The sequence below is a fragment of the Nerophis lumbriciformis genome, linkage group LG01 (assembly GCF_033978685.3).
Source record: "Nerophis lumbriciformis linkage group LG01, RoL_Nlum_v2.1, whole genome shotgun sequence".
Lineage (NCBI taxonomy): Eukaryota > Metazoa > Chordata > Actinopteri > Syngnathiformes > Syngnathidae > Nerophis > Nerophis lumbriciformis.
Window position 1 is genome coordinate 26,415,674 of NC_084548.2, and position 26,212 is coordinate 26,441,885.

Sequence of the window (26,212 nt, forward strand, 5' to 3'; positions counted from 1 at the left end):
CTATGTATCACAGCAAATACTAATATTTGTTTCTCCTCCTATGTTTAAAATGAACCAGGTTACCAATCTTTTATATGATAAAAGAGATGGATACACATGTGTATTAGTAGCATCATGAGTTTGTAGATACCTACTACAGTAATATAAATAAATGGATAAATAAACTAGAAAATGAGTAAGTGTGGACAGAAACATTGTTCGGTGAAAATGGAATACAGAATGTGTAACAATACCTTAATTAAATCATGAAGATTTGCAGGGTAGTATCCGTATCTGATCGATAATGTGATGAGATTGATATGTTTCATTTCTTTTTTTTTTCTGTTTATTTTCACATGCTATGTGGTTAATATTTTTATTAGAGATATCCAAAAATATCGGCCTGCCGATATTATTGGCCGATAAATGTGTAATAATGTAATATCGGAAATTATCAGTATCGTTTTTTTTATTATTGGTATCGGTCTTTTTTTCTTTTCTTTTTTAAAAAAAATTAAATCAACATAAAAAACACAAGATACACTTACAATTAGTGCACCAACCCAAAAAACCTCCCTCCCCCATTTACACTCATTCACACAAAAGGGTTGTTTCTTTATGTTATTAATATTCTGGTTCCTACATTATATATCAATATATATCAATACAGTCTGCAAGGGATACAGTCCGTAAGCACACATGATTGTGTGTGCTGCTGGTCCACTAATAGTACTAACCTTTAACAGTTAATTTTACTCATTTTCATTAATTACTAGTTTCTATGTAACTGTTTTTATATTGTTTTACTTTATTTTTTATTCAAGAAAATGTTTTTGATTTATTTATCTTATTTTATTTTATAATTTTTTTTAAAAGTACCTTATCTTCACCAAACCTGGTTGTCCAAATTAGGCATAATAATGTGTTAATTCCACGACTGTATATATCGGTTCATATCGGTATCGGCAATTAAAGAGTTGGACAATATCGGAATATCGGATATCGGCAAAAAGCCATTATCGGACATCCCTAATTTTTATATTGTTGATATTATCATATTTAGACATTATGTAGGGCAGCACGGTGGCACAGGGGTTAGTGCATGTGCCTCACAATACAAAAGTCCTGAATAGTCCTTAGTTCAATCCCGGGCTCGGGATCTTTCTGTGTGGAGTTTGCATGTTCTCCCCGTGACTGCGTGGGTTCCCTCCGTGTACTCCGGCTTCCTACCACCTCCAAAAACATGCACCTGGGGATAGGTTGATTGGCAACACTAAATTGGCCCTAGTGTGTGAATGTGAGTGTGAATGTTGCCTGCCTATCTGTGTTGGCCCTGTGATGAGATGGCGACTTGTCCAGGGTGTACCCCGCCTTCCGCCCGAATGCAGCTGAGATAAGCTCCCCAAAAGGGACAAGCGGTGGAAAATGGATGGATGGATGGATGGACATTATGTATTATATTGTTGACAAACTCAGGGGCTGTTGGACACAGCTTGGAGTGTTTGGATAAGTGCTTGCCAATAGTAGTTTTTGTTTTTCTTTACTTATTTTGTACAGTTGACTTTATTTTGCTCACACAGTTGTGTCAAATAAAAGTGTTTTTTAAAATATCTTTCATATTGTTATGTTAAAATATTGTTATGTTGTTCCAAATCTTTGCCTCGTACGTACTTATTCAAATTCATAATTGTGATGATCAATTCAACTCGCAAAATCGTTCAATCATCTTGAAAACAATTTTAAACAAAAGTGTCTGTATAACTTTTAATGACTTTCTGTTGGATGGATACAGATGTCCAGTATCACCCACCCGTGATGGTGATGTCATACGCCGAGGGCGGCACTACAGAAAATTGCTATTTTGTCCGTGTGCAAGACCGGAAGAACTGCTCAGTCGGACGCAATAGCGGAATAGAAATGCTGACCTTCCTGCAGACAGTGTTGCTTCCGCTCCTCAGCCTTTACTTGTGTGGAATCAAAGTTCTCATCTATCAGACGTTCAACAGATCTTTTACGCTGCCAGGTTTGCGTTTTTATTATTCTATATTTCATGTTTCATTTTAACAGTATGTTTTAATGACAGGGTGTATCAAAATAGTCATGGTAACAAGCAAAATCGGTGTACTCTATTTTGCCGCATCAGATTAATTCCGTTTAATGCATTTTAATTGACTCAATTAAATTTAAAATAAGTAGTTATGGTACTTTTATATTATTCTTAAGCCTTTACTTTAGTAGATTTGACTATTTATTATAAATATTATTTTGTATCACATTGAGATAAAAGTCATAAAGTACGTTATAGATAAATTGTATGTGTTTATTTAAAGTCTGCCGTAATTATTTGTTGTTGTTTCTAGCCAGTTTGTGCTTTTATGTTGTTCTTTAAGATGCACTTTAATTTTACGTTATTACATTTTGCTATTTATTCGAATTTAGCTTTTGTGTAGCACTCTGAGATTAAAATTTTAAACAAATATTCACGTGTAATATAAAGACAATCTATTAATATATTGATATAGTGTTTGTCTCATATTAAATGCTACTGCACAGGATGTAAATGAAGACAATGTGACTTATTTTTAGCCCACGTCTGTTTTATTTTATTAGATATCACACAAATGTGCTTCATAACCTATTAAAAAAATGTTAGATTTTTTTTTAAATCCATCAAAAGAAGATGAATACAATTTACAAAATGCTAAATGTCTGAAGATATCCCCAAATTGTACAAATATCACTGAGCTGAGACAAAGGCTTTTTCTCAAACTTCTTCTTGAACTACTTTGGGTGTATTTAATGTGTGTTTATTAAACATAAAAGCGAACACTATTGAAAACATTATAAGGCTCAAATATTTTTTTATTTAGAACAGACTAAAAAAGTAGTAGAAGTACAGTGAAAGAGCTCCATCACAAAGACGGGTTGTGCTTTGTTCCGCTTAATTACCCATAATCTGCCCAACAATGCTGGTTATTGAACTCGCAGGGGTTTAGCCAGATGCATGAGAACTGGATTAAGACTATCTGGTACACATCCACAGTACTCTTTTGTTTTTATCAAATTACATTTTTGTTTTGCTCACTGTTGAGTTGAGTTGAGTTTGAGTTTATTTCGAACATGCAAGCATACAACAATCTCCAGTTTCTCTTTTCAACATGTTCGAAAAGGAGTAGGAAGAAGCAGAGTTTATTTAATCCTACCCCTTTTCTTTTACATAACAGTTGCTAAAACTTTTGTTCACTTCCTGTTCTCAATTTATTCACAATATACTCCATAAGTAATCACAATAAAATAAGTAAATAAATAATAATTGGTGAAGTAAGTTACATTTCATATGTTGAGATAAGTAAGATTATTTTGTGAGTGAAAGAATGGATGAGTTAAATAAATTCAGAATGTTTATCATGGTTCTTCTTCTTTGTACTTTGTAAACACATTAAGTTTGAAGAGTTTCTTGAAGTGGATCATATTAGTACATTGTTTGATTGCTTTGCTTAATCCATTCCATAATTTAATTCCACATACTGATATACTGAAGGTCTTAAGTGTTGTACGTGCATACAAATGTTTTAAATTACATTTCTCCCTAAGATTATATTTCTCCTCTTTTTTTGAGAAGAATTGTTGTATATTCTTGGGTAGCAGGTTATAGTTTGCTTTGTGTATAATTTTAGCTGTTTGCAAATTCACTATGTCGTAGAATTTCAGTATCTTTGATTCAATAAATAAAGATTTGTGTGTTCTCTATATCCAACATTATGTATTATTCTAACTGATTTTTTTTGTAACACCGTTAATGAATGAAGTGTACTTTTGTAATTATTTCCCCATATTTCTACACAGTAACTCAGATATGGTAACACTAGTGAGCAGTAGAGAATATGAAGTGATTTTTTGTCTAGAACATGTTTTGCTTTATTCATTATTGACGTGTTTCCTGCTACTTTATGTTGTATATTTTTTACGTGAGATTTCCAGTTCAATTTATCATCAATCATTATACCTAGACATTTGGTTTCATTTACTCTTTCAATTTCTATTCCGTCTATTTGTATTTGTGTCTGACTTTCTCTTCTACTGTTACCAAACAGCATTATTTTAGTTTTACTGAGATTCAACGATAGTCTGTTTTTGTCAAACCATCTTTTTAATTTGTTCATTTCTTCTGTTATTATTTGTAGTATCTTCTGTGTGTTCTCTCCTGAACAAAACTGTTTCAAACCATATTTATGTTACGAAAATCTCAGATAGGTTCGGATGTGGTATGGTATGCTCTTTGTTGTCATTGCACAAGTACAACGGAATTTCATAATAGACTAGATGTGACAAAACAAATACTGAAAAGAAACATTAATAAAGATTATAAATGATTCAAGTGTTTCTTTAACATGCTTTCTGGGTGGTATTAAAAACATTATCCTTAATTTCACATGTTTGATAATAATTGCAATTATTTGGATTAAAACAAAAATACATTTAACCATGAGAAATGTACATTATTTTGTTTTATTAATATTGTTAATCAATCAAACTTTATTTGTATAGCATTTTCCACATGTATAAAATGTAGCACAAAGTGATTTTCATTTAAAAAACAGTGCCTCCTGCCCTCATTATGTAATCTCAGGTTGAAACTGTCAGTTACCCCACCGTAACCCCACTTTCCCTCTACCACAGACATGCACACATAAAAAAGTCAGGTTAAAAAACATGAGGCTGATTATGGCGTCACATTAGTGCCAAAAATCCAAGCGCATAAAAACTGTTATCGCGCGCTGATTCTCCACTTCGTGCGCGCGCGCGACACCATTTTGCGCGCGCGTGGTGCCTTTTTGCGCGCGCGCTGTGCCTTTCTGTGCACGCGCGGTGCCTTTTTGCGCGCGCGCGGTGCCTTTCTGCGCGCTCTCTGTGTACTCCTGGCATCTCTCCTCACACTGTCATGTTTCTTTTTGGCACTTTGGGGGCGGGTATGCTTAGACGGCCCCTCCTTTCTGATTGGCTCTGAGCATTTTTCATATGACCAATCATTCTCCAGCGTAGCAACGTTGTAGCCATTTTACCTCGGACATCTAGCCTCAATCATTACATTGATGTCAATGGTACATGTACTAATTAAATTACCATAACTTGCTCGATTTTTGACCAATTTACAAACGGTTTGCCTTGTTACAAATCTTATTACATGTAGATATGACATAGGATGCTGTACCTGTTGAAATTACCTCTTTCGCTTTTCAAAAAAAATGACTTAATTGTGCAACATAGTTGTGTAGGGTCGGTGTAAGTCAGTTCTCTGATTATTTTAAACTGTTTCAGAATACATTATTAAAAGCTATTTTTTTACATTTTAAAAACAAAATTCAAAGATTATTTCATTAATTTTATGGCTGAATCAAAAGAAATTCCATAAATTAGAAAACAAAGAAGAAGTGAAAATATAAAATAATGTTATGGTTGGATGTTATTGCTGGTGGACCAGTTCTGGCTGAAATATGTGATTATGGTGTTTGTTGTCTTATTATTTATTTGGGTCACATTTTGTATTACCCTGTATTGTGTTTATGTGGTATGAAATAACCTTCATCAGAGCGCGACATGTTTTTATCCACTTCTTCCTCCGTAAATCTTGATACATATTGACGATGACCCGCCCTGCTATACTTCTGATTGGCTCTGAGCATTTTTCAGCATTTTTCGCCTGACCAATCAGAAAGAAGGGGCCGTCTAAGCATACCCGCCCCCAAAGTGCCAAAAAGAAACATGACAGCGCGAGGAGAGATGCCAGGAGTACACAGAGAGCGCGCAAAATGGTGTTGCGCGCGCGCGAAGTAGAGAATCAGCGCGCGATAACAGTTTTTATGCGCTCGGAATTTTGGCACTAATGTGACGCCATAGCTGAGTACGGAAGAAACAGAGAGAACACTATCCTAAGAAACCGAGTACACCAAGAGCTGCATGATGGGGGCCACGGCCGCAGCGACTCTGACAAAGCCAGGGACCAGAGAATCCTCTCGCCAAGGAACCCATGAGCCAGAGACACAGTAGCCGCGGCACATCAGAGCCCCAAGTGCAGAGGGCTCCGGCTGCTGAAACGCAGGAAATAACTATATAACTAAAATATAGTAAGAGGATAAAATAAATGAATACAATATATTGATATCATGCAATATGATTTGTAAAATACATCAATACAAACTAAATAAATAAAAGCTAATAAATACTAGATTAACACAGTTAAAAAGATAATAATTATAAAATAAGAAAATGTAATTAATGATAAGTTTAAAAGTTTGTTTTTAAAAATTGTAATGTACCGGTAATCTGTGCGATACCCTGCTAAGAAACTGCAGCGTCCTCCACAATGGACAATTTTGCGTTAGTTTTGAGGACAGTAGGATATTACTTAAATTAAACAAATTGGTCTAACGTAAAGTACCTGGTTAGAATTTTTTTTTATTTTGCATTGAATTTAAATATGTCAAATATGTTTAAAACAAATATATTTTAGAATATTTCTATTTAATAATACAAATAATATTCATTATGTTTGTTCTTTACTGGTGGAATTGCGCCTAAATTAAAAATGAGATTTTATTCCATAACAACCCTCTACTTTTTTACCTGTTGGCTAATAAGGACATGTAAATGCATTCAAACCTATACATTGACACAGAGAGTAAATGTGTCTCCATCTCACCTCAGTTTAATTCTATTTTACTGTATTACTTTTTTTTTTTTTTAAAGTGTTCATATTTACCAGAACCACATAAAACATACTGAGAATTGACTGATTTAACTCAACAGTTCCGGATCCCAACACTTTTGTCGGAATTAGTCACACTATAGAACTCGACCAATAGGGCTTCGAAGATTATTCAGAGGATGCCCAGCCCACAAAATTGAAGTTGAAACACAACCAAAACTGCAAGAAATGCAAACGAAATGTATACTTTGACAATATTTTTTTTTTCACAAAAATAACTCAAATAAACATGATAAGAAATAGCAAAACACACTTGCGGACTAAATCCTAATATTTTTAGTTCAGCAATCCCTTATAGACAGACCCAGATCTTAAGATATGGATCCAGACCTACACTTACTGTAGTAGTTCTATTTTTGACCTGATGTTTTCCTGGAGTTTTTGTGTTCATCCTGGTAATAAATGCACTAACCAATGCCATGCATTAAAGCTCTTCCTCGTGATGGGACTTAGTCAAATTGTTTATTCACAGCGGCTTTGCCATTGAAGCAGGCAAGCAGTGAAGAGAGTGAAAGGAAGCAATTCTAGCCATTGATAATATTCCAAATGGATTAAATGCCCTCAAAGTCTTTCGAGTATGTTTCTTTATGATTCCAATGGAACTGTGTCAATAAACTACAGTATGTTGAAAATTCCTTTATTATCACCCATTCTCCTGATGTTTGGACAAAGTCACAAGTAAATGTGCAAACAATGGTGTTTAAAAAAGTTATTAGGCCAAATGTTAAAGGGGAACTGCACTTTTTTAGAATTTTGCCCCCTTATCATGATTTTTTTTCCTACATTTAAAACACTTTCTTATGGTCTACAAAACATGGAATAGATGTTCTTTGGTAAAAATGTTGCATAAATTATGTTTTACGGACTGTTTTCAAGACGTTTTGTGGGCTGCCCTATTTATGTGGCTCCATGTCGACTGCGTCTTCTCCCTGTCAGCCATATTGTAGTTTTTAGCGCTTTAATATCATATCTACTGACCGATATAAGTTAGAACTATACGCTAATTTTAATTAGAAATGGCAACATGCATGTGCATGTACAAGCGAGTCTGCCCCACAACAAGAGCATAGAGGAAAAAGAAGGAGCTTGTTGACTACAACGTCGAACTACAATGGCGGGCTCACGCAAAACTTTTCAAGTAAGCCTCTTCTATATATGGAGATATCCGCTAACATCACAATTGAGAAAAACAGCAGAATTGGGGCAAATTCCAAATGGCTTGTTTGGAGTAAGTATGAAGGAAAGCAAGATTGTTTTATAAATATCTCGCCATCCCTCCCTGGTTTGATTTTAAATATCCGGGACTTATGTAGGTCCCAAATCCACGAAAACTGGTACCAATAGGTAATAAAAGTTGGTTTTGCATAATACCGGATGTCCCCTTTTAAGATGTCTGAACAAACATCCACAGCTTAGCTTAGGTTTGTGTTATAAGTAGGGATGTCCGATAATGGCTTTTTGCCTATATCCCGATATTGTCCAACTCTTAATTACCGATACCGATATATACAGTCGTGTAATTAACACATTATTATGCCTAATTTGGACAACCAGGTATGGTGAAGATAAGGTCCTTTTTAAAAAAATTAATAAAAAAGATAAATAAATTAAAAACATTTTCTTGAATAAAAAAGAAAGTAAAACAATATAAAAACTGTTATATAGAAACTAGTAATTAATGAAAATGGGTAAAATTAACTGTTAAAGGTTAGTACTATTAGTGGACCAGCAGCACGCACAATCATGTGTGCTTACGGACTGTATCCCTTGCAGACTGTATTGCTATAAATTGATATATAATGTAGGAACCAGAATATTAATAACAGAAAGAAACAACCCTTTTGAGTGAATGAGTGTAAATGGGAGAGGGAGGTTTTTTGGGTTGGTGCACTAATTGTAAGTGTATCTTGTGTTTTTTATGTTGATTTAATAAAAAAAAAAAAAACGATACCGATAATAAAAAAAACGATACCGATAATTTCCGATATTACATTTTAAAGCATCTCTAGTTTTATAACTAGAGATGTCTATCCATCTTCTTCCGCTTATCCGAGGTCGGGTCGCGGGGGCAGCAGCCTGTGTTATAAGTGACGATGCAAATTAGTATATTGTCCCTGCATTCAACATGTAATGTTTGGGAATACTGTACTAAAATATCCATACCGAAAAAATGGTACTCTTTTTACAGCTTGTGTGTTTTGCCGGTTATTGGTAGGGTGGCATATTGATGACAGAAATTGTGAAAAGTTGTACATGTTTTGCATCATGTTCTTATGCACGCCATTTTCTCTTGCAGTTTTACAAAAGCAGAATGGAAGGGTTGCCATTGTTACTGGGGGCACAAGAGGCATGGGCTATGAAACTGCGAGACAGCTGGCAAGACTTGGCATGCATGTTGTTATCGGTAGGCAACCATCCACTCAGTTTGCACTCGCCCTTTTATCTCTGGTTTGTCATAACAATCCAATCAGCCACGTACAACTAAGCCTTAATACCTGTACTGTGTGCCCAACACATCCACCCAACAAACTGTCTATCCTTTCTTTATACCTTTTTTTAAAATTTTTTCCCCTTCTTTCTTTATACCTAATTGTAACATGCTATATACGAATATTACTATTCAGTGCATCCGGAAAGTATTTACAGCGCTTCACTTTTTCCACAGTTTGTTTTGTTACAGCCTTATTCCAAAATGGAATACATTAATTTTTGTCCTCACAATTCTACACACAATACCACATAATGACAATCTCAAAAAGTATTTTATAGCTTTTTGCAAATTTATAAAAAAACTAAGAAATCAGATGTACATAAGGATTCACTGCCTTTGTGTTCAATACTTTGTTGATGCACCTTTGGCTGCAATTACAGCCTCTAGTCTTTTGAATCTCAAGCTCCAACAGGTTGGAATGAAAGTTTCGGTGCACAGTCATTTTCAGATCCATCCAGAGTTATTCAGTTGGATTCAACTCTGGGCTCTAACTTAGCCACTCAAGGAAATTTACGAGGCATCCCACATGTCCGCTATTTAGCCAAATTCTGCTATTTTTCTAGCCAAAGTGGTATATTTTCTAGATTTCCTTATAAAACGGACTGGTGCTGGTAAAGTTACTTAATAGCAGCTGGAGCAGTGAAGCCAAGCCGAGCTGCGGGTGGACGAGCAAGCCTCAGCAGCAGCAGAAGACTTTCGTCTGGAAGGCTGTGGAAGCTGGACGGCTGCTAAAGGTTTGGTTTCCCACAGTTGGAAAACAAACTTATTTAAAATTTTAACTATGAGCCAATGCAAGTAAGTTAGACCAGATGTTTTGAGACAGAGCTTACGGAGTTCACTGTGGCATTAGCTACACCAACTAGCGGGTTGTCCACTCGTAACTTAAACTAAGCTTGCAGTTTAAAACATTTCAAAAAGCCGAGAGACAGCTCGTATTTATTGTTACTCCTAAGTTAAGGTACTCGTAAGTTGAGGTAACACTATATATTTTTATAACTAATGCTATCCCCCATGGCCCTAATACGTATGACCAAACTAACATGTATAAGATAGTGATTCCCGAGCGCGGCCACCGCTGCTGCTCACTGCTCCCCTCACCTCCAGGGGGTGGAACAAGGGGATAGGTCAAACGCAGAGAGTAATTTCACCACACCTAGTGTGTGTGTGACTATCAGTAGTACTTAAACTTTAACTTTAACTTTAACTTTAATTGCATAATGCCTTTTATACTTAACCCCGTGTGGTCAGAAAATACACAAAAAAAAATCAACAAACCTAATACTTCAAACCATTTGAAAAAAAAAATGTTATACTATGTAAGCTCATGGTCATTTTTTGATATTATAAACCACAGACCACAAACTTAAATCATACATTATTTTATTTTTTTAATCGTTTTTTTTTGTGGTTTTTTTTGTAATCTATTAAGAATCGTTACAAATAAGAATCAAGATTAATTCGAAAAGCAATTATTTTGGACACCCCTAGTGGAAGACCCTTTGGGTCCTAAGTGTAGAGGGATGCTCTCCACATCTCCACAAAGCCAGCAATTGACAAGCCTGTCCAATCCGCGGGCTTATTACAGGTGAATTTATTTTGTCTGCCACTTGACTTTCTTGTCCAATTACCGCCAGGATCTTTTAAGTATTTGAAAATGACTGGTTTAGTGCGCCCAACCATGGCAAGAGCCCCTGCTTCTTCCTTTTGATTTTGATTATCTGCATACAATCTCAAACACAACATCTAAATACTAAATACTTGTAATTTCTCCCAGTTTGAAGATTTTTTCAGGAATTTATTGAAACTTTTTTCTTTAGGATGAGTTACTGTGTTTTACTGACCCATTTTCTGTCATTTCTGTCATCTCCAGCTGGGAATGAGAAAGAAGAGGGAATAGCTGCTGCAAGGACAATTCAGACAGAATGCAAGGAGGGAAAAGGTAATGTATTTCTCCTCATTTGCTAGTTGTAGGTTATGGACTTACATTATGTAATATTTAGCCAAAGCCTATCATGCAAATACATCTAGCTAGTAATGTGTCAAACAAATTGGAAATCATAACATTGCATTTTATTGATGCTAAAAGGGAAGTCTAAATTTGACAACACAGTGTGTGTTATTGTGGGTGTAGTGTACAGGGGTGTGGAACTACACTGAATCATACTGCAAACAACTTTGTCATTATCAGAGCTATTTCTAACATACAGTTATATCAGAAGAACCTAATTCATGCTATATTGTCATGTTACTCGCTCTCTAAGATTTATCGCGTACATTATTACTAATTTACTTCATATAACTATTGTAGTTGTTTGTACTAAATTCTCCTGTATTGTTTTTATACAATATTTCGGAATAAAAGTATTGTTTTTCTCTTTTAAAAGGCATGTTAAAATTGAATCTCCAGCTGTTTGAAAATGTCTCCAAAAGACTTATCTACTTGTGTAAATCTGTAATTCAGATGAGACCTTCACTCGGTTATTTGTACTTTTTCATTGTGCTGAGTATTAGTTGATCCAATCCAGTGCTATCAATGAAATTATTTTATGCTATTTTAAGCTAAGATAAACTTTTGCTGCGGTCAATCATGATCACTGATGTGAAGTTATTACAGCTTGGCTTTGTCAGCAAGGACAACTTAGAATTAAAACATGTCCCAACCTAATATGACATTCATAGTGTTGAGTATGTAAACTTTTGAGCATCAATGTTGATCCATCTTTATGCATTCTTAACTACAGTATGTGCTGTTATTAATGTTTAATAAGATGATTTTAACAAATCTAACTTGTTTTTAATTTACAGCTGAGTTTGTCTTTGTGGACCTGACTTCCCTGAAATCTGTGCGACAGTTTGTTGAAACATTCAAAGGCAGAGATCTTCCTCTCCATGTTTTAGTCAACAATGGTAAGCTTTTTGTCGCTTTTTATGTCACATATGGCAGATATATATATATATATATATATGTGTTGTATATATATGTATGTATATATATATGTGTGTGTGTGTGTGTGTATGTGTGTGTGTATATGTATATGTATATATATATGTATATATATATATATGTATATGTGTGTGTGTGTAGGTGACTAAACGGATGAATGATGAGATAATTGTCCAAATTTGCACCAGTTATTATAACTTCCTTTTAGTTTACCACACTTGGGAGATGATTCATGTCAATTTACAGAAATAGGTATTGATTTAGTCAGGTGACAGGAATACTGTATATGGATCAATAGCACTATGACATTTGATCAGCTTGGCTTGAGTGCCAAAGACATACTCTGGCATTACATTCTGCAGATTTTAAAGAGTCTCTTTCAGGCTAAATAAATTTCCTTCATTTTTGTGATCTATGTTTAACTTTCTGATTTTGTGAATCATACCATGGAGCTTGCTTCTTTTGGTTTTTATATTATTTAGTTTTAGGGGTGCAACTGTATCAAGGTTCTATTATGAAGCTTGTTGCATCTTTCACAAGCTATTCAATTTGAGTGTGACCTGTATCAGAATAATAAACTTAGTGGGAATAGTTTACGTTTACTGTGCAGAGTTGCTACAGTGGCACCCATTCAGGTCATCCAGATTATGTCGACAACCTGTCTAAGTCAACCAATTCAATTCCTGGTCCACTGTGTTCTTATTACTACAAAAAAGTGCCCACTGGAGTCAATGTTGACAGACATGGTCGAGCACTTTTGTCGACATAAATTCAAAATCTCAAAGGGATTGTTTCTATTACAAATTGATCCGTTTATGTCAACTTTTTGTCATACGGTTTTAACTACATCATTGTTTGTGTGTAATTGCAAAAGCAAATTTGTGATCATGTCAAATTCAAAAGAAAAATAACTTAAGAATAGTGGGGCAACAGGCAAGCAACTGCTACTTACCTTCAAAGCCTTGGAATAAGACCAAAGATCCTGCAGTAGACTTCTCAGATGTTCTTTCATTCCTTTTTCCAAAACCAACAAAATGCACTTATAAGGGACGTAACGATAAACGGTCATGATGATAATTGTGGTAAAACTCCAAACAGTTTTACCTTTTCAAATGATTGAAAAAAACTTGATTGACAAGTGAACTTTGTTAAATTCACGGACAATACTGGCGACAGCTCACTAGCTTATATGCTAACATGAAAACAAGGGGCATTAATGTATTTCCCTATTAAGAAAAAAAATACCCTAATCAAAATTTATATAAGCTAGGGGTGTAACGGTACACAAAAATTTTGGTTCGGTACGTACCTCGGTTTAAAGGTCACAGTTCGGTTCATTTTCGGTACAGTAAGAAAACAACAAAATATAAATGTTTTGGTTATTTATTACCAAATTTGTAAACAATGGCTTTATCATTTTAACATTGGGAACACTATAATAATTCTGCCCACGTTAATCAACATTAAACTGCCTCAAGTTGTTGCTCAGATTAAATAAAATTACAACATTTTTCTTCTACATATAAAAAGTGCAACATTAAACAGTTTCAAGTCAACTCATGCTTAATTTATTACAGCATTTGGGAAGCCTGTAGTTGATTTATTATGTAAATGTTATATTTTATCAACATGTGATAGCAGGGACCCTGCCATTCAAAACTAGGCTGCTGCATTACTAGTGATTAATGTAACTATAGCTGTATAGTATAGTATAGTATAGTATAGTACAATAGCAATAGGAGAGACTATTCATCCCTGAACACCATGGAGTTCATGTAGGCTTTGTGATGCAGTTACATTATTATATCAACTATCAGAGACAGAAACTCTTCATTTAACATAATGTCCTTTTTTGCTGCTTCAACACAGCTCAATCAACACGGAAAAAGGTAAAGTGAAATAACAGACAGACATGGTTTTGCTGTCCATAACACACACACACACACCGCAAAATGAGCTAACGTTACGCTAAAAGCGAATTAGCCTTCACCTCAAGCCAGGACTGCGAGCGAGCCGAGCTGCCTTTTTATATTTTTAGAAGGTCAACGGGCTCATAGTGATGTTACTAGTAGTTGACTGGGAAGTGTTTATTATAATTTGGGGAGAGTCTGCTGCCTGATGCTTACCTGCTAAACGCTAAGCACTGACTACATGCGCTCTGAATACGCACTGCTTATTGGCTTTTACCGCTCTGAATACGCACTGCTTATTGGCTGTTACCGCTCTGTTTGTAACCAATCAGATGGTTGTGTGGGTGGGACAATGCTGGGTGCTGTGTAGAGTACTGACAGAAACAGAGGCAGAAGGAAGCAGAGGCGGCTACTTAATGTGTTTGTGTGGAAACTCGTTCGGTACACCTCCGAACCGAACCGAAACCCCCGTACCGAAACGGTTCAATACAAATACATGTACCGTGACACCCCTAATATAAACACATTGCTATCTGAGCAACTAACCTATTAAATTGTGTCCATTGAACTTAAAACTGTGCTCTCTTACACAGAGTGATTAGAGGAAAAGAGACAGAGGTGTTTTACGGTGCGATCAAGGGACCCCACAATGCCCGCCAAAAATAATAAATAATAATAATAGATTTTGGTACGCATTTTTTTTTCAATTAAATTAACCTAAAAGGGCTACAGTACAAACCAATATTTAAAATAATAAAATTTATGTCATTAAAAAATAAAACAATGAGACTAAAATACTGTCAGTGAAGCAAAAGAAACACAAGACATGCAAAATAGTGGGTTTATTAACACTGTGTCCATTTATTTTAGTTTGCACCTGGGGAAAGGGTGATTGGCAACACTAAATTGGCTCTTGTGTGTGAACGTAAGTGTAAATGTTTTCTATCTGTGTTGGCGCTGCGATGACGTGCCGACTTGTTCAGGGTGTACCCTGCTTTCCGCCCGAGTGCAGCTGAGATAGGCTCAAGCCCACCGCAACCCTCAAAGGGATAAGCAGTAGAAATTGAACGGATGGATGCATGTTTTTTAATTTTTGCATTATCATTTTTTTTAAATTAAATACCTTGGTCAAAAGATTTTAGTGTGTGTACTAAATGAGCACATTTAATAATACCGCGATAATAAGGACATCTGTGATGGTTTTGGTCACGATAACTTTGATATGACATTTTCATATCATTTAAAGGGGAACTGCACTTTTTTTGGACTTTTGTCTATCGTTTACAATCATTATATACCGTAAACGTTTTTTGTTTTTTTCGCTTTCTAACACATGAAAATTGGCTTGTTTTAGGTTGCTAGCAATGCAGCTAATGGGAGCAATCAATTCTACCTCTAAATCACTTTAAAAATGCATTCAAAACCTGTCAACAATACTAAATTTACGTTCCGTAACCTGTATAATAACCAAGCTGTAGCGTTATTATAAGACCGAACATTGAGGAACTCTTTTTCTATTGTAGTAATACATCTGCGTGCTTCTGTATTAGCCTTACAAGCTATAACTACGGCAAGAGATAAGATAGCTTCTACAACAGCACAAAACACGTCTGGGTTTTTAATACACAACACTGCGATACGACACCAATTTGTACTGACTGAAAAAACAAACAATCATTTTACAGTGTCTGTAAAATATTAGCCCACATTTCATCTTTTGTTTGTACACAGCTAAGCTAGCCAGACAGCATATGTACTGTAGTTGTACTAACACGCATAGCGTGCTGCGTGTATCGTGATCGATATTAAAGTGACTCATTCGATGGACAGTTGTTCGTCTAGTCCAGCTGGCCTGGGCCGTTTCCTGTGGATTTTGGGTAAGCAATCCATTTATGTCAAAATAGCTTGGCTCCCAGTTCCATATTAGTAGTGTAAACGGTAAATGGGTTGTACTCGTATAGCGCTTTTCTACCTTCATGGTACTCAAAGTGCTTTGACACTATTACCGCATTCACCCATTCACACTCACATTCACACACTGATTGCGAGAGCTGCCATGTAAGGCCCTAACCACGACCCATCAGGAGCAAGGGTGAAGTGTCTTGCTCAAGGACACAACGGACGGACTAGGTTGGTAGAAGCTGGGGATCGAACCAGGAACCCTCAGGTTGCTGGCACAGCCACTCTTCCAACAGCGCCATGCCGCCCCGTGTCAGAATCACTTTCATCTCCCTCTCTCGGCTTCCGTCTGCTCCGACGTCTCACTCTTCCTTGGTGCTCGCTTCTATAAGCAGCAGTATATTTAGCTTCAAAAGTATAAGGTTGTAAATCCTCATTTGTCCAAAAATTGTCATCCTTGTTGTCTGTTACCAAGTCTGCCATGATTAGAAAACACACTCGTGTTTGATTCCGGAAGTTGGAACACAAGTTGTTGCCAGAAGTTAGACGTGCGTTGCTGTGGAAACGGGAGTCAATGCGTGGAATAAATTGGACCCGGAAATTATTAAAATTATAAAAATATGGTAAATATTGTACATAGCAAATATTGGTATGAATGTGTCTGTTACTACATTATACATAGACTTGCAGCGTGTATATAAAACGTTGCTGGAGGGTTTTTAAGTTGTTTTAGGGGGCTTTGAAGGCTACAACGGTGACTCCCTTAGCTGCATCTTTCAAGCGTTTTGTAATTTTTAAAATCGTATAAAAAAATATGTGTTTTTGTCTTTCATAATGATTGTGAATGATAGGGGGAAAAAAACAAGTGCAGTTCCCCTTTAAATGTTGTTCAAATTAAAGAAAATGACAACAACAACATTAATTTCCTAGTTCTATCATTCATTCTCCTTATGTGTCTGGCTGAAGACTCAAGTAATACTGCAAGCGATGGTTATTTGCGCTTATGTCAACAACTGTTTATGTCAACGAGAGTCAACCAATTCAACGTATATTCACTTAAAGGCGTTATATTATATTTTTCTACTTTTATAACACTTATTTGTGGTCTACATAACATGTAACGGTGGTTCTTTGGTCAATATTTTGCGTAGATTGTCTTACAGTCCGTTTTTGAGCTGCTTTCTGACTGCCTCTTCGGGATGCGGCGTTTTGTGGGCGGGTTTTATTTACTGTTTCCGTTTCGACTGTGTCTTCTCCCCGTCAGCCATGTTGTAGTTTGTAGCGCTTCCATAGTAAGTCTACTGACAGATATAAGTGAGAACTATACGCTACTTTTTATCAGAAAAGCCAACAGCGGAAAATGCGTGTCCATATGCGAGCCACTCTGCCCAACAACAAGAGGATAGCAAAAAAAAAAAAAGGAGCTTCAATAGCGTAAGTGCGCAAGGCACTCTGGGTACATTTATATCATAAATGAATAATCAGCTGACTGTTTTCCCAATTTGTGATGTCACCAATCGTGCACATTCCAAACAACTTGTTTAGTGGACGTAAGAAAGAAGGCAAGATTATTTTATAAATATCTTCGCGATGTCTCCATGGTTTGATTTCAAATTTTCAGGACCTATGCAGATCGCAAATACACAACGGCAGGTGCCAATAGGTTTTGCATAATAGTGCCCAGTTAAACAAGTTCCACTGCATATAGTAATTTTACTAAACTCAATGACCGTTTTGACACAATCTGCACAATATGCTGTATTTGTGGTCTCTGCTATTGCGATAATGTGTTTGTCTGTCACTGTGTAGCTGGTACTATGCTAGTTCCTGAGAGTCAGACAGAAGATGGCTTTGAGTTCCACTTTTGTCTCAACTACCTTGGACACTTCCTACTAACCAACCTACTGCTAGACTTACTGAAGAAATCAGGAAGACCAGGCTGCTGTTCCCGAATTGTCAACATGTCATCTGCAACTCACTATGCTGGGGTTATACAAATGGATGACCTCAACAGGAGGTAAGAGGACCAAAAATACCATTGAATATATTGCTTAAATAACTTACTTTCAAACTTGATGTTAATCTGTACTGATTTTAAAACAATTACTGTATGTATTACACAAAGTTTGAGGCCTAACAATTACAATGGAACCCATTTATGTCCACGCCCCTCGGACTGACTCATGTCGACATAGCCGAAGCCAAAACAACCCAGTTTGCATATTTATTTGTGACTTTTGCCAGAGACAAAGGGAAACATTATTATATGTATTAACTGTATCCACTCGGCATCTATTGCACCGGTCACCCAGGGGGGTTCCCACAACTGCGGTCCCTTCCAAGGTTTCTCCTTGCGCCCAATGGGTTGAGTTTTTTCTTGCCCTGATGTGGGATCTTGTGCAGCCCTTTGAGGCACTTGTGATTAAGGGCTACAGTATATAAATAAACTGTGATTGATTGATTGAATGAAAATGCAACTCACAATAGTTTGTTGACATGGTTTTCCACCATTTGTTCATATTTCTATTTAGATTATTGTGTTTTCATTACAGCTGTCAAATGATTGAAAACAAATATTCAGCTTAATCACAGTTTTTAAATAAATTAATCATTATCACCATTTGCAACTATTTCTGAAATTTGCCCATTACCACTGTATTGTATAAAATAATATAGTTGACAGGGAAAAATTTGATATATTTAACATACTGCATCTTAACTAACAGGTACAAAATAAATTCAAATTCAAATCAAGGTAAACCATACAACATACCATAAATGAATTATGTTTTGGATTTCTAGTCTTGTTTTCCGTTGTTGTGAATTATTTCTTTATTTTATATTTTCCATTTCCAGTTTTGGACTGTTGTAAGCAGCTTTGCTTTGCGCCTGTGGCACAGATGTGTGAAATCAGTAATCAACCCATTTAATCAATCAATCAATCATTGCATGTATTTTCTGCTATGCTATGTGCGTTTATGTGTTTGGATTTTTTAAATTCTTAAGCGGAGTACACACATAAAGACAGTCGGGCTGTATTTGTCCAGATTCCCTCTTCTGAACAAAGACAGCAAAGGCCCTATTATTTTATGTCTTATTCGACTGTTTTATAGGATTATCCTATGGTATGAGGTGTGGTTAGAGTGAATTTGTCCCGATAATTGGCTCCAAAACCTGATCTGGTTTTACCAAAACTATGCATAAGATGTACACGGTACACAAAATAGCCAATCAAAAAGCTATAAAAAAAATAAAATAAAAATTGGGGCAACATTATTTCAAACAAATCATTCTCAGTAGATTATTAGGTCTCATGCTCCATGATTTTTCCCCCCTTTTTTTTTTTTTTCCAGTTTTGGATTTTCCGTCCAAAAATAGTCTCAATACCAACATCCTTCCCTCACCGTTTCTCCACTTGTATACTGCCTGTTTTTCCAATTGTTGCTATGGTGGTTGCTATGTTTCTTCTTCATCTTTGATTTTTGGGCTTGAAGGACTTTAGTCTGGCTCATTGTTGGGACATGGTCATTATGTGTGTGGCATGTTGTCCTGATATTTTCGTAACATAAAGATAAAGTTAGCACATGTTGACATGAACTGATCCATTTTTCAAAGAAATTACCTGTTGGCTCTCACATTTTATGTTGACAAAAGCAGTCAACCATCCATGCCAACGTCAACTTAAGCAGGCACTTTTTAGTAATGGGAACAGGACTAATGGTTGTCATAGGTTGCCAACAAAAACTGTATAGTTTCACAGTACTAAAAACCTTATTTGTAAAAGGTAAATGGGTAGATACATCCTGTTAGACATTAAGTTCAGTAGCATATCAATCAATCAAAGTTTCTTTATATAGCTCATAATCACAACTGCTTCAAAGGGCTGCATGACAATGACAATCCACAACGACATCCCCTGATCTAAATACACATTTGGGCAAGGAAAAACTCAAAAGCCCAAAATGGGATAAAAAGGAACCTTGAGAAGGGGCCACAGAAGTGGGAACCCCCTTCCTGGGTGACCAGCTGCAATGGATGCCAAGTGGGTACAGTATTGCATTATTCATGATGCTGTGAGAATCGAGTCCAATGGGGGAAAGCAGAGTGCCGTAGAAGTTCTTCATCCATGTCATGGAGGAGTGGTCCACCCTGGGTCACGACTTAGAACAGCTAGCGCCCCCTCCAGACTGGTACCTCTCCATGGATTATCCGTGGCCACCTGGTAACCTCTCCGTACCGTAGAGGTGGGCAAAAAAGAGATGCAGCAGATCAACTGGGCTAGATCAGAGTTTACATAAAAGCTAGAGAATATAAATGAGTTTGAGGTCAGGGTATCCATCCTACTAATCTTTACACTTCTTTTCCTAGGGCTTCCTACAGTTCCCATGGTGCCTACGCCCAAAGCAAGCTAGCATTGGTCCTCTTCACCTACCATCTGCAAGAGCAGCTGATGGCCAGTGGTTTCTCAGTGATAGTCAATGCTGTGGATCCAGGAATGGTGGACACGGCGCTCTATGACAACCTATGGAGCCTTGCTCAGGCTCTCAAAAAGCCATTTGCCAAGATTTTATTCAGGGTAATTTTATTCAACATTATTTTTCAGTCTGACTTAAAGCTGAGTTTTACTTTTATTGCATCGCTATTACAGTTCTACCTTGATATTCAGTGGTGATCTGTTCCACAAGGTCACGTGAAAACGAATCGTATGAAAACAGAAAGAGACACTCAAAATATGAACACAAATCACATTTTATATAAATGTGGAAAAACATAAATGATGAATGGAATATATCAATGAATATTTAACATCACTCTTCATCTCTTACCTTTTATTGAAGACTGTTGATGAAGACAGCAGTTTTTAGTTTAGTTTTAGTTGTAGTCTTTTGGCAAAAATGTATTTTATTTTTAGCCATATTTTAATAATCTAAATGGATTTAATTTTAGTCTAGTTTAGTTGACAACATTTTTCAACATTTTAGTCTACTATAGTATAAGGATAACATATCTTTGAAGTGCTCTATAAACCATTTTTCATAAGGATATTGCATATAATCTCAAAAACAAAATTCACAACAAGACATACACTCCATGAATATATGAATTAGTAAATGTAATCATTTAAATGTATTAAAATTTAAAAGTAAATATTTTTAATATGTGGGATAAAAGTCAGCATGGAGTCAAAAATCACACCCAGATTTTTTTATAGACTTGTGTTGGTTTAAAATCTTGTAATTTTGGTAAAGGTTTCTCCTTTTGGTCTTCAAGGCCTGCAACGAAAACCTGTTTTGTCCTGGTTGAGCTGTAGGAAATTCACTGCCAACCATGACTGTGTGTGCGTGTGTGTGTGTGCGTGTGTGTGTGTGTGTGTGTGTGTGTGTGTGTGTGTGTGTGTGTGTGTGTGTGTGTGTGTGTGTGTGTGTGTGTGTGTGTGTGTGTGTGTGTGTGTGTGTGTGTGTGTGCATTGTGTTTATATATACTATATTATGTGTTTACGTATAATAATACAATGAATATATAATTTAAGGCTGAAACGACGCGTCGACGTAGTCGACGTCATCGGTTACGTAAATACGTCGACGTCGTTTTTATGCTTCGACGCGTCGCATATTTACGTCACACTGCCGTCATGGCGGAGCGCAAAGCAGATGATGCGAGCGGTGCGAGCGAGGGAAAAAAAGCACGCCAAAAGTCGTCAAAAGTGTGGGAGTATTTCAATAAACTGCCTAATAATGTTGTAGCGGTGAACAGCTGTCTCGTCAGCTGAAGCGCGAGCTCGCAACTGTGGCTGTTTAGCAACCAGCCAAACCCCACTTAATAAAATTATATTTTATCTTAGAGCACATCCGCATCCCTATTCACCTAGGCAACCCCAGGAAATGTATATAATTCGGCATTATTTCGGCCAGTCGGCTTATAAAATCAGAGCCGATCAGTTTACGTTCACGCGCAGGTATAACGCGGCGCGCTCCTGTCTCATCTGCTGGTGCGCGAGCCCGGTAATTAGACCGCTGTGTCAAATCAAGGAGTACAAAAGACGCCAGCGCCGAGTGGAAAAAGGTTTAGTTCATTACAGATAACCCAGAGTTGTGCCAAAAGTATGTAAGATTTAATATTTCTCTTCGTGGGTGTGGCGCACCTGTTGCGCTGGTGAGATGGGGGGGGGGGGGGGGGGGGGGGGGGGGGGGGGGGGGGGGTTGTGTGCATGTAGCGTGCTTAGTCTGGAGGCTAAATACACACAGTGTGTTATGTAACTGTTGTTTAGTGTTGATATTCTTTGCTTAGTTTGATAAATGTTGGAGCAGTTTGCTTCATCAGGAGGGTGAAGTCGCTCAATTTAAAGTGTTGGATTTAACTGTGTTGGTGAGGGCGTAGAAAAAGGGGCATTTTTCTACCAGTAGACAGCGTTTAAGATTGAGTGTTTCACTGCTAAATTAATAATATATTTATATTGAATATGGATTTTAAATATGTATCTAAATAGGTGGTTAATTGGTTAGGTATTTATGTATTTGCATATTGGGTTTTCTGTTGCATTTATCTATTGTGTTTCTGGTGTTAAATGTATTTTATATGTATCTTGGTGCATTTATGTTGAGACAATTTATTTAAAATCTGTTTTAACTTAAAGGGAAAAGATGTGTCCATTTTCTTGCACTTGTTTAATGGTTAAGAGTTTGATAGCCTAATTAATAGTTGTAAATTATGGGATTGATAATTGATTGATTTTTTACAGCATGTTAATCTTGTGGTGTTTTGTCCTTAAAGGTTTTTCACCTACTAAAGAAGCTAAAGGCTACTAAAGGCTACTAAAGGCTACTAAAGACAGCTAATGACAGCTAAAGAAACTAAAGTCTATTAACACTGCTAAAGACTGCTAAAAAGACTAAAGAAGAAAAAAGAAGCTGTTTCTTGGTTGGAAAAACTGTTGCAAACTAAAGGAAAATAAAAGGAAAAAGTAACTACGGTCTGGTCTTTTGAGTGAAATCCAGAAGCCACATTCAGCATTGGTACATCCCTTCAAGTGTGGGATAAGCACAGCGAAAAAAGCAAAACACTTGACAGTTGTTGTATGCACACTGTGTCGAGCGGAAATGGCCTATCATAGCAGCACAACGGCTATGAAGGAACATTTGAAAAGAAAACACCCGACAGCGTTCTTGCCATCACCATCAACTAGTCAATCGTCCGCGTGAGTATACGTTGTCATCATTACACAAAATCATGAATGTGTCATTTGTATCTGCGTTGTAAATTCATAAACTAAAACACTGTTTCGCTCTGAGAGGCGCGTTTGGCGTGCCTGTTCAGTGTTTACAAAGACGTGCTCCTCTTTAACGCTAACGTTAATTAGTTGTGCAAATACCTTTTACAACATTAACAGTTACATATACTATGTACAAACCAACAATTAACTTTCACTTTAATCATACTATCATTGTTGTGTTATTAAGCAAAATAAGCAATACTTTTACTTTTGTTGAAATGTTTACACTGTTACAGAATATTTCGTTTTGCACTTTTTTGTATTGGATGTTTATCTTTATTTTTGCACATTTGAAAGCAAAATAAGCAATACTTTTACTTTAGAAATGCTTATAATATTGCAGAATATTAAGATTTGCACTGGATGTTTACTTTTATATTTGCACATTAAAAAGCAAATAAGCTACTTTTAATTTTGTTAAATGTTAAAAGTTTTAAATGTTTACATTGTTACAGAATATTTTGTCATGTTGTTGTCAATGTTGACTGAGTGGCCATACTTTTTTTTTTGTATATAAAAGTCATGCCTTTTGAAAAAACTGGCCAACATTTATTTTTTCATCTTCATTTTAAATAAAAAAAATAATCGGTAAAAGGAAAAATAATCTATAGATTAATCGAAAAAAATAATCTATAGATTAACCGATTAATCAAAAAAATAATCTATAGATTAATCGATAGAAAAATAATCGTTAGCTGCAGCCTTAATATAATTGTTATAATTGGATATTAAGAGTATGTGGAAGTTCAACTCCTACCTTGTTTACTTCCGCGACGACCTTTTAAAGCTTTGTAATTAATCAGAAATATCAAGCAGCTTAAAGACAAATATGGATAAGTGTGGAGAGAATGTTTTGCATTTTTCCCATCATGCCTTGCAATGGATTTTAATGGGTGTAATTTTCAAATGTTTTATGGTGATGGGAGGCTCCAGCCCTGAGAGGGACAAGCAGCAGAAAATGGATTGAGGGGATGTTTTTTTTATATCGACAAAGTTTAGTGACCATGTGTGTTGACTTTTTGTGCTGGTTGATTTTTTTTTTTTTCTGCACTATGACTAGAAATGTTTGTTTGGACTGGGCCATAAAAGTAAATGATGTGCTTGTGATGACAACAAAGTACCTATCATTGAGTTTCTTACATTGTCCACAAGATGGCGAGAAATTGTAACCAGTCAGACCTCTGCGTATTTAAATTTAATGTGTACGAAATCACCCCGCACAATCAGGTTGCTTATTAAATTGAACTGGTGCCGCCGTCTCGCGGGGGCCGCATTTGAGCCACGGGCCGTAGGTAGGACTCCCCAGGATTAGATCATTCTTCCAAATAAATGTTTTTGTGTGTGTTTTCCCCACAGACTCCTGCAGAGGGAGCCGCAATAACAGTTTATGCTGCTGCTGCCTCCGAGATGGAAGGGGTGGGTGGCTGCTACCTTTACAATGGCCAGAAGAGGCAATCAGCACAAACATCCTATGATACTGAGCTTCAGGCAGACTTGTGGAAAAAGAGCTGTCACCTCACAGGCCTTGACACGGCCTGATCGACACAATGTTTTAAGTAGGTTTACTCTATGTTCCAAAGCTTGACTTAGGACGTCATCACCATCACTCTGTCTGACAAAGTAATATATGCCTTTTAACCATATTTTATAAGCAACTGTCAGAGTCTATAATGAATAAATGCCTTAATCAATACATTTTCTTTGCTCAATTTTATAATTGTTCTGCAAAAGTATTGGTTGGATGTTTTCTGTGGAGTTGGGTTATCATGGGCCTCGCCGACCTTGTGTGTGTGTGTATGTATATATATATATATATATATATATATATGTATGTGTGGGGAAAAAAATCACAAGACTATTTCATCTCTACAGGCCTGTTTCATGAGGGGGGGTACCCTCAATCGTCAGGAGATTGAGGGTACCCCCCCTCATGAAACAGGCCTGTAGAGATGAAATAGTCTTGTGATTTTTTTCCCCACACATACATATATTGCGCTCTACTACGGTATCGAGCACTATTTTTTGGATAACCTTATTAAGACATATATATATATATATATATATATATATATATATATATATATATATATATATATATATATATATATATGTATGTGTGTACATATATATATATATATATATATATATACATATATTTAGTGTGTTTCCTAACACGCCCCCTTGGATGACACATCTGGGCTAGGAATAATGCTTTAAGTCCGGGGACTGGGAGACGTACAGTAATGCCAGGCAAGGCGGCTCTGAGAAAAGCAAATTTGTATCATGTCCTTCAGGAGACCTTAGGCGGTGTAATGGTGTTTGCGTATATATCTTTTATGGCACATGACGTGGGTTCGTTCGATTCTTGGCAACATCTTTCCCCGAATGTGTTTATCATTCACTGTATTCATTACGTTTAATAATCCTGTATTTATTCTTTTTTTAACAAACCAACAGAAATCATGGAGCGGTTTTGTCAAGAAAAAAAAAAAAAGAATAGCTTAAAACCAAAACTAAAAATGAACTAAATCTCCATCATTGTCCAAGTTACATTATATTGTCATCTTCCTCTTTGTTCCATGTCCTCAAGGTGACAGAAAAACATAATGCAATCTGCCATATCATATGATTCTACCGTGCTGGCAAAATACAAACACACACTACATATACATATATAATACATAAAACATATTTTGTTAATTAAACGAGCAAATCTATTCAGTCAAACATTGTGATTCATCGTCATTTTACAAGAGCCATATCGCAACAATTCAATGCATCACACCGAAGATACAGCCGTTTGTAAGTATACATTTGGCCAGCAGGTGGTGTCTTGTGCTTTTGATTGATTGATTGAGACTTTTATTAGTAGGTTGCACAGTGAAGTACATATTCCGTACAATTGACCACTAAATGGTAACACCCGAATAAGTTTTTCAACTTGTTTAAGTCG

The 26,212-nt window shown here is 36.3% G+C and overlaps 1 protein-coding gene across 1 annotated transcript; it reads left to right on the forward strand.

Moving 5' to 3' along the window:
- The first annotated feature begins 1,881 nt into the window (after positions 1-1,881).
- dhrsx (dehydrogenase/reductase (SDR family) X-linked) lies at positions 1,882-24,952 on the forward strand. The gene is made up of 7 exons (XM_061978185.1): positions 1,882-2,002; positions 9,042-9,149; positions 11,107-11,175; positions 12,042-12,143; positions 17,799-18,006; positions 20,358-20,565; positions 24,616-24,952. The coding sequence occupies exons 1-7, from the start codon at positions 1,897-1,899 to the stop codon at positions 24,796-24,798; spliced, it is 984 nt and encodes a 327-aa protein (XP_061834169.1). The 5' UTR covers positions 1,882-1,896; the 3' UTR covers positions 24,799-24,952.
- The last annotated feature ends 1,260 nt before the right edge of the window (positions 24,953-26,212 follow it).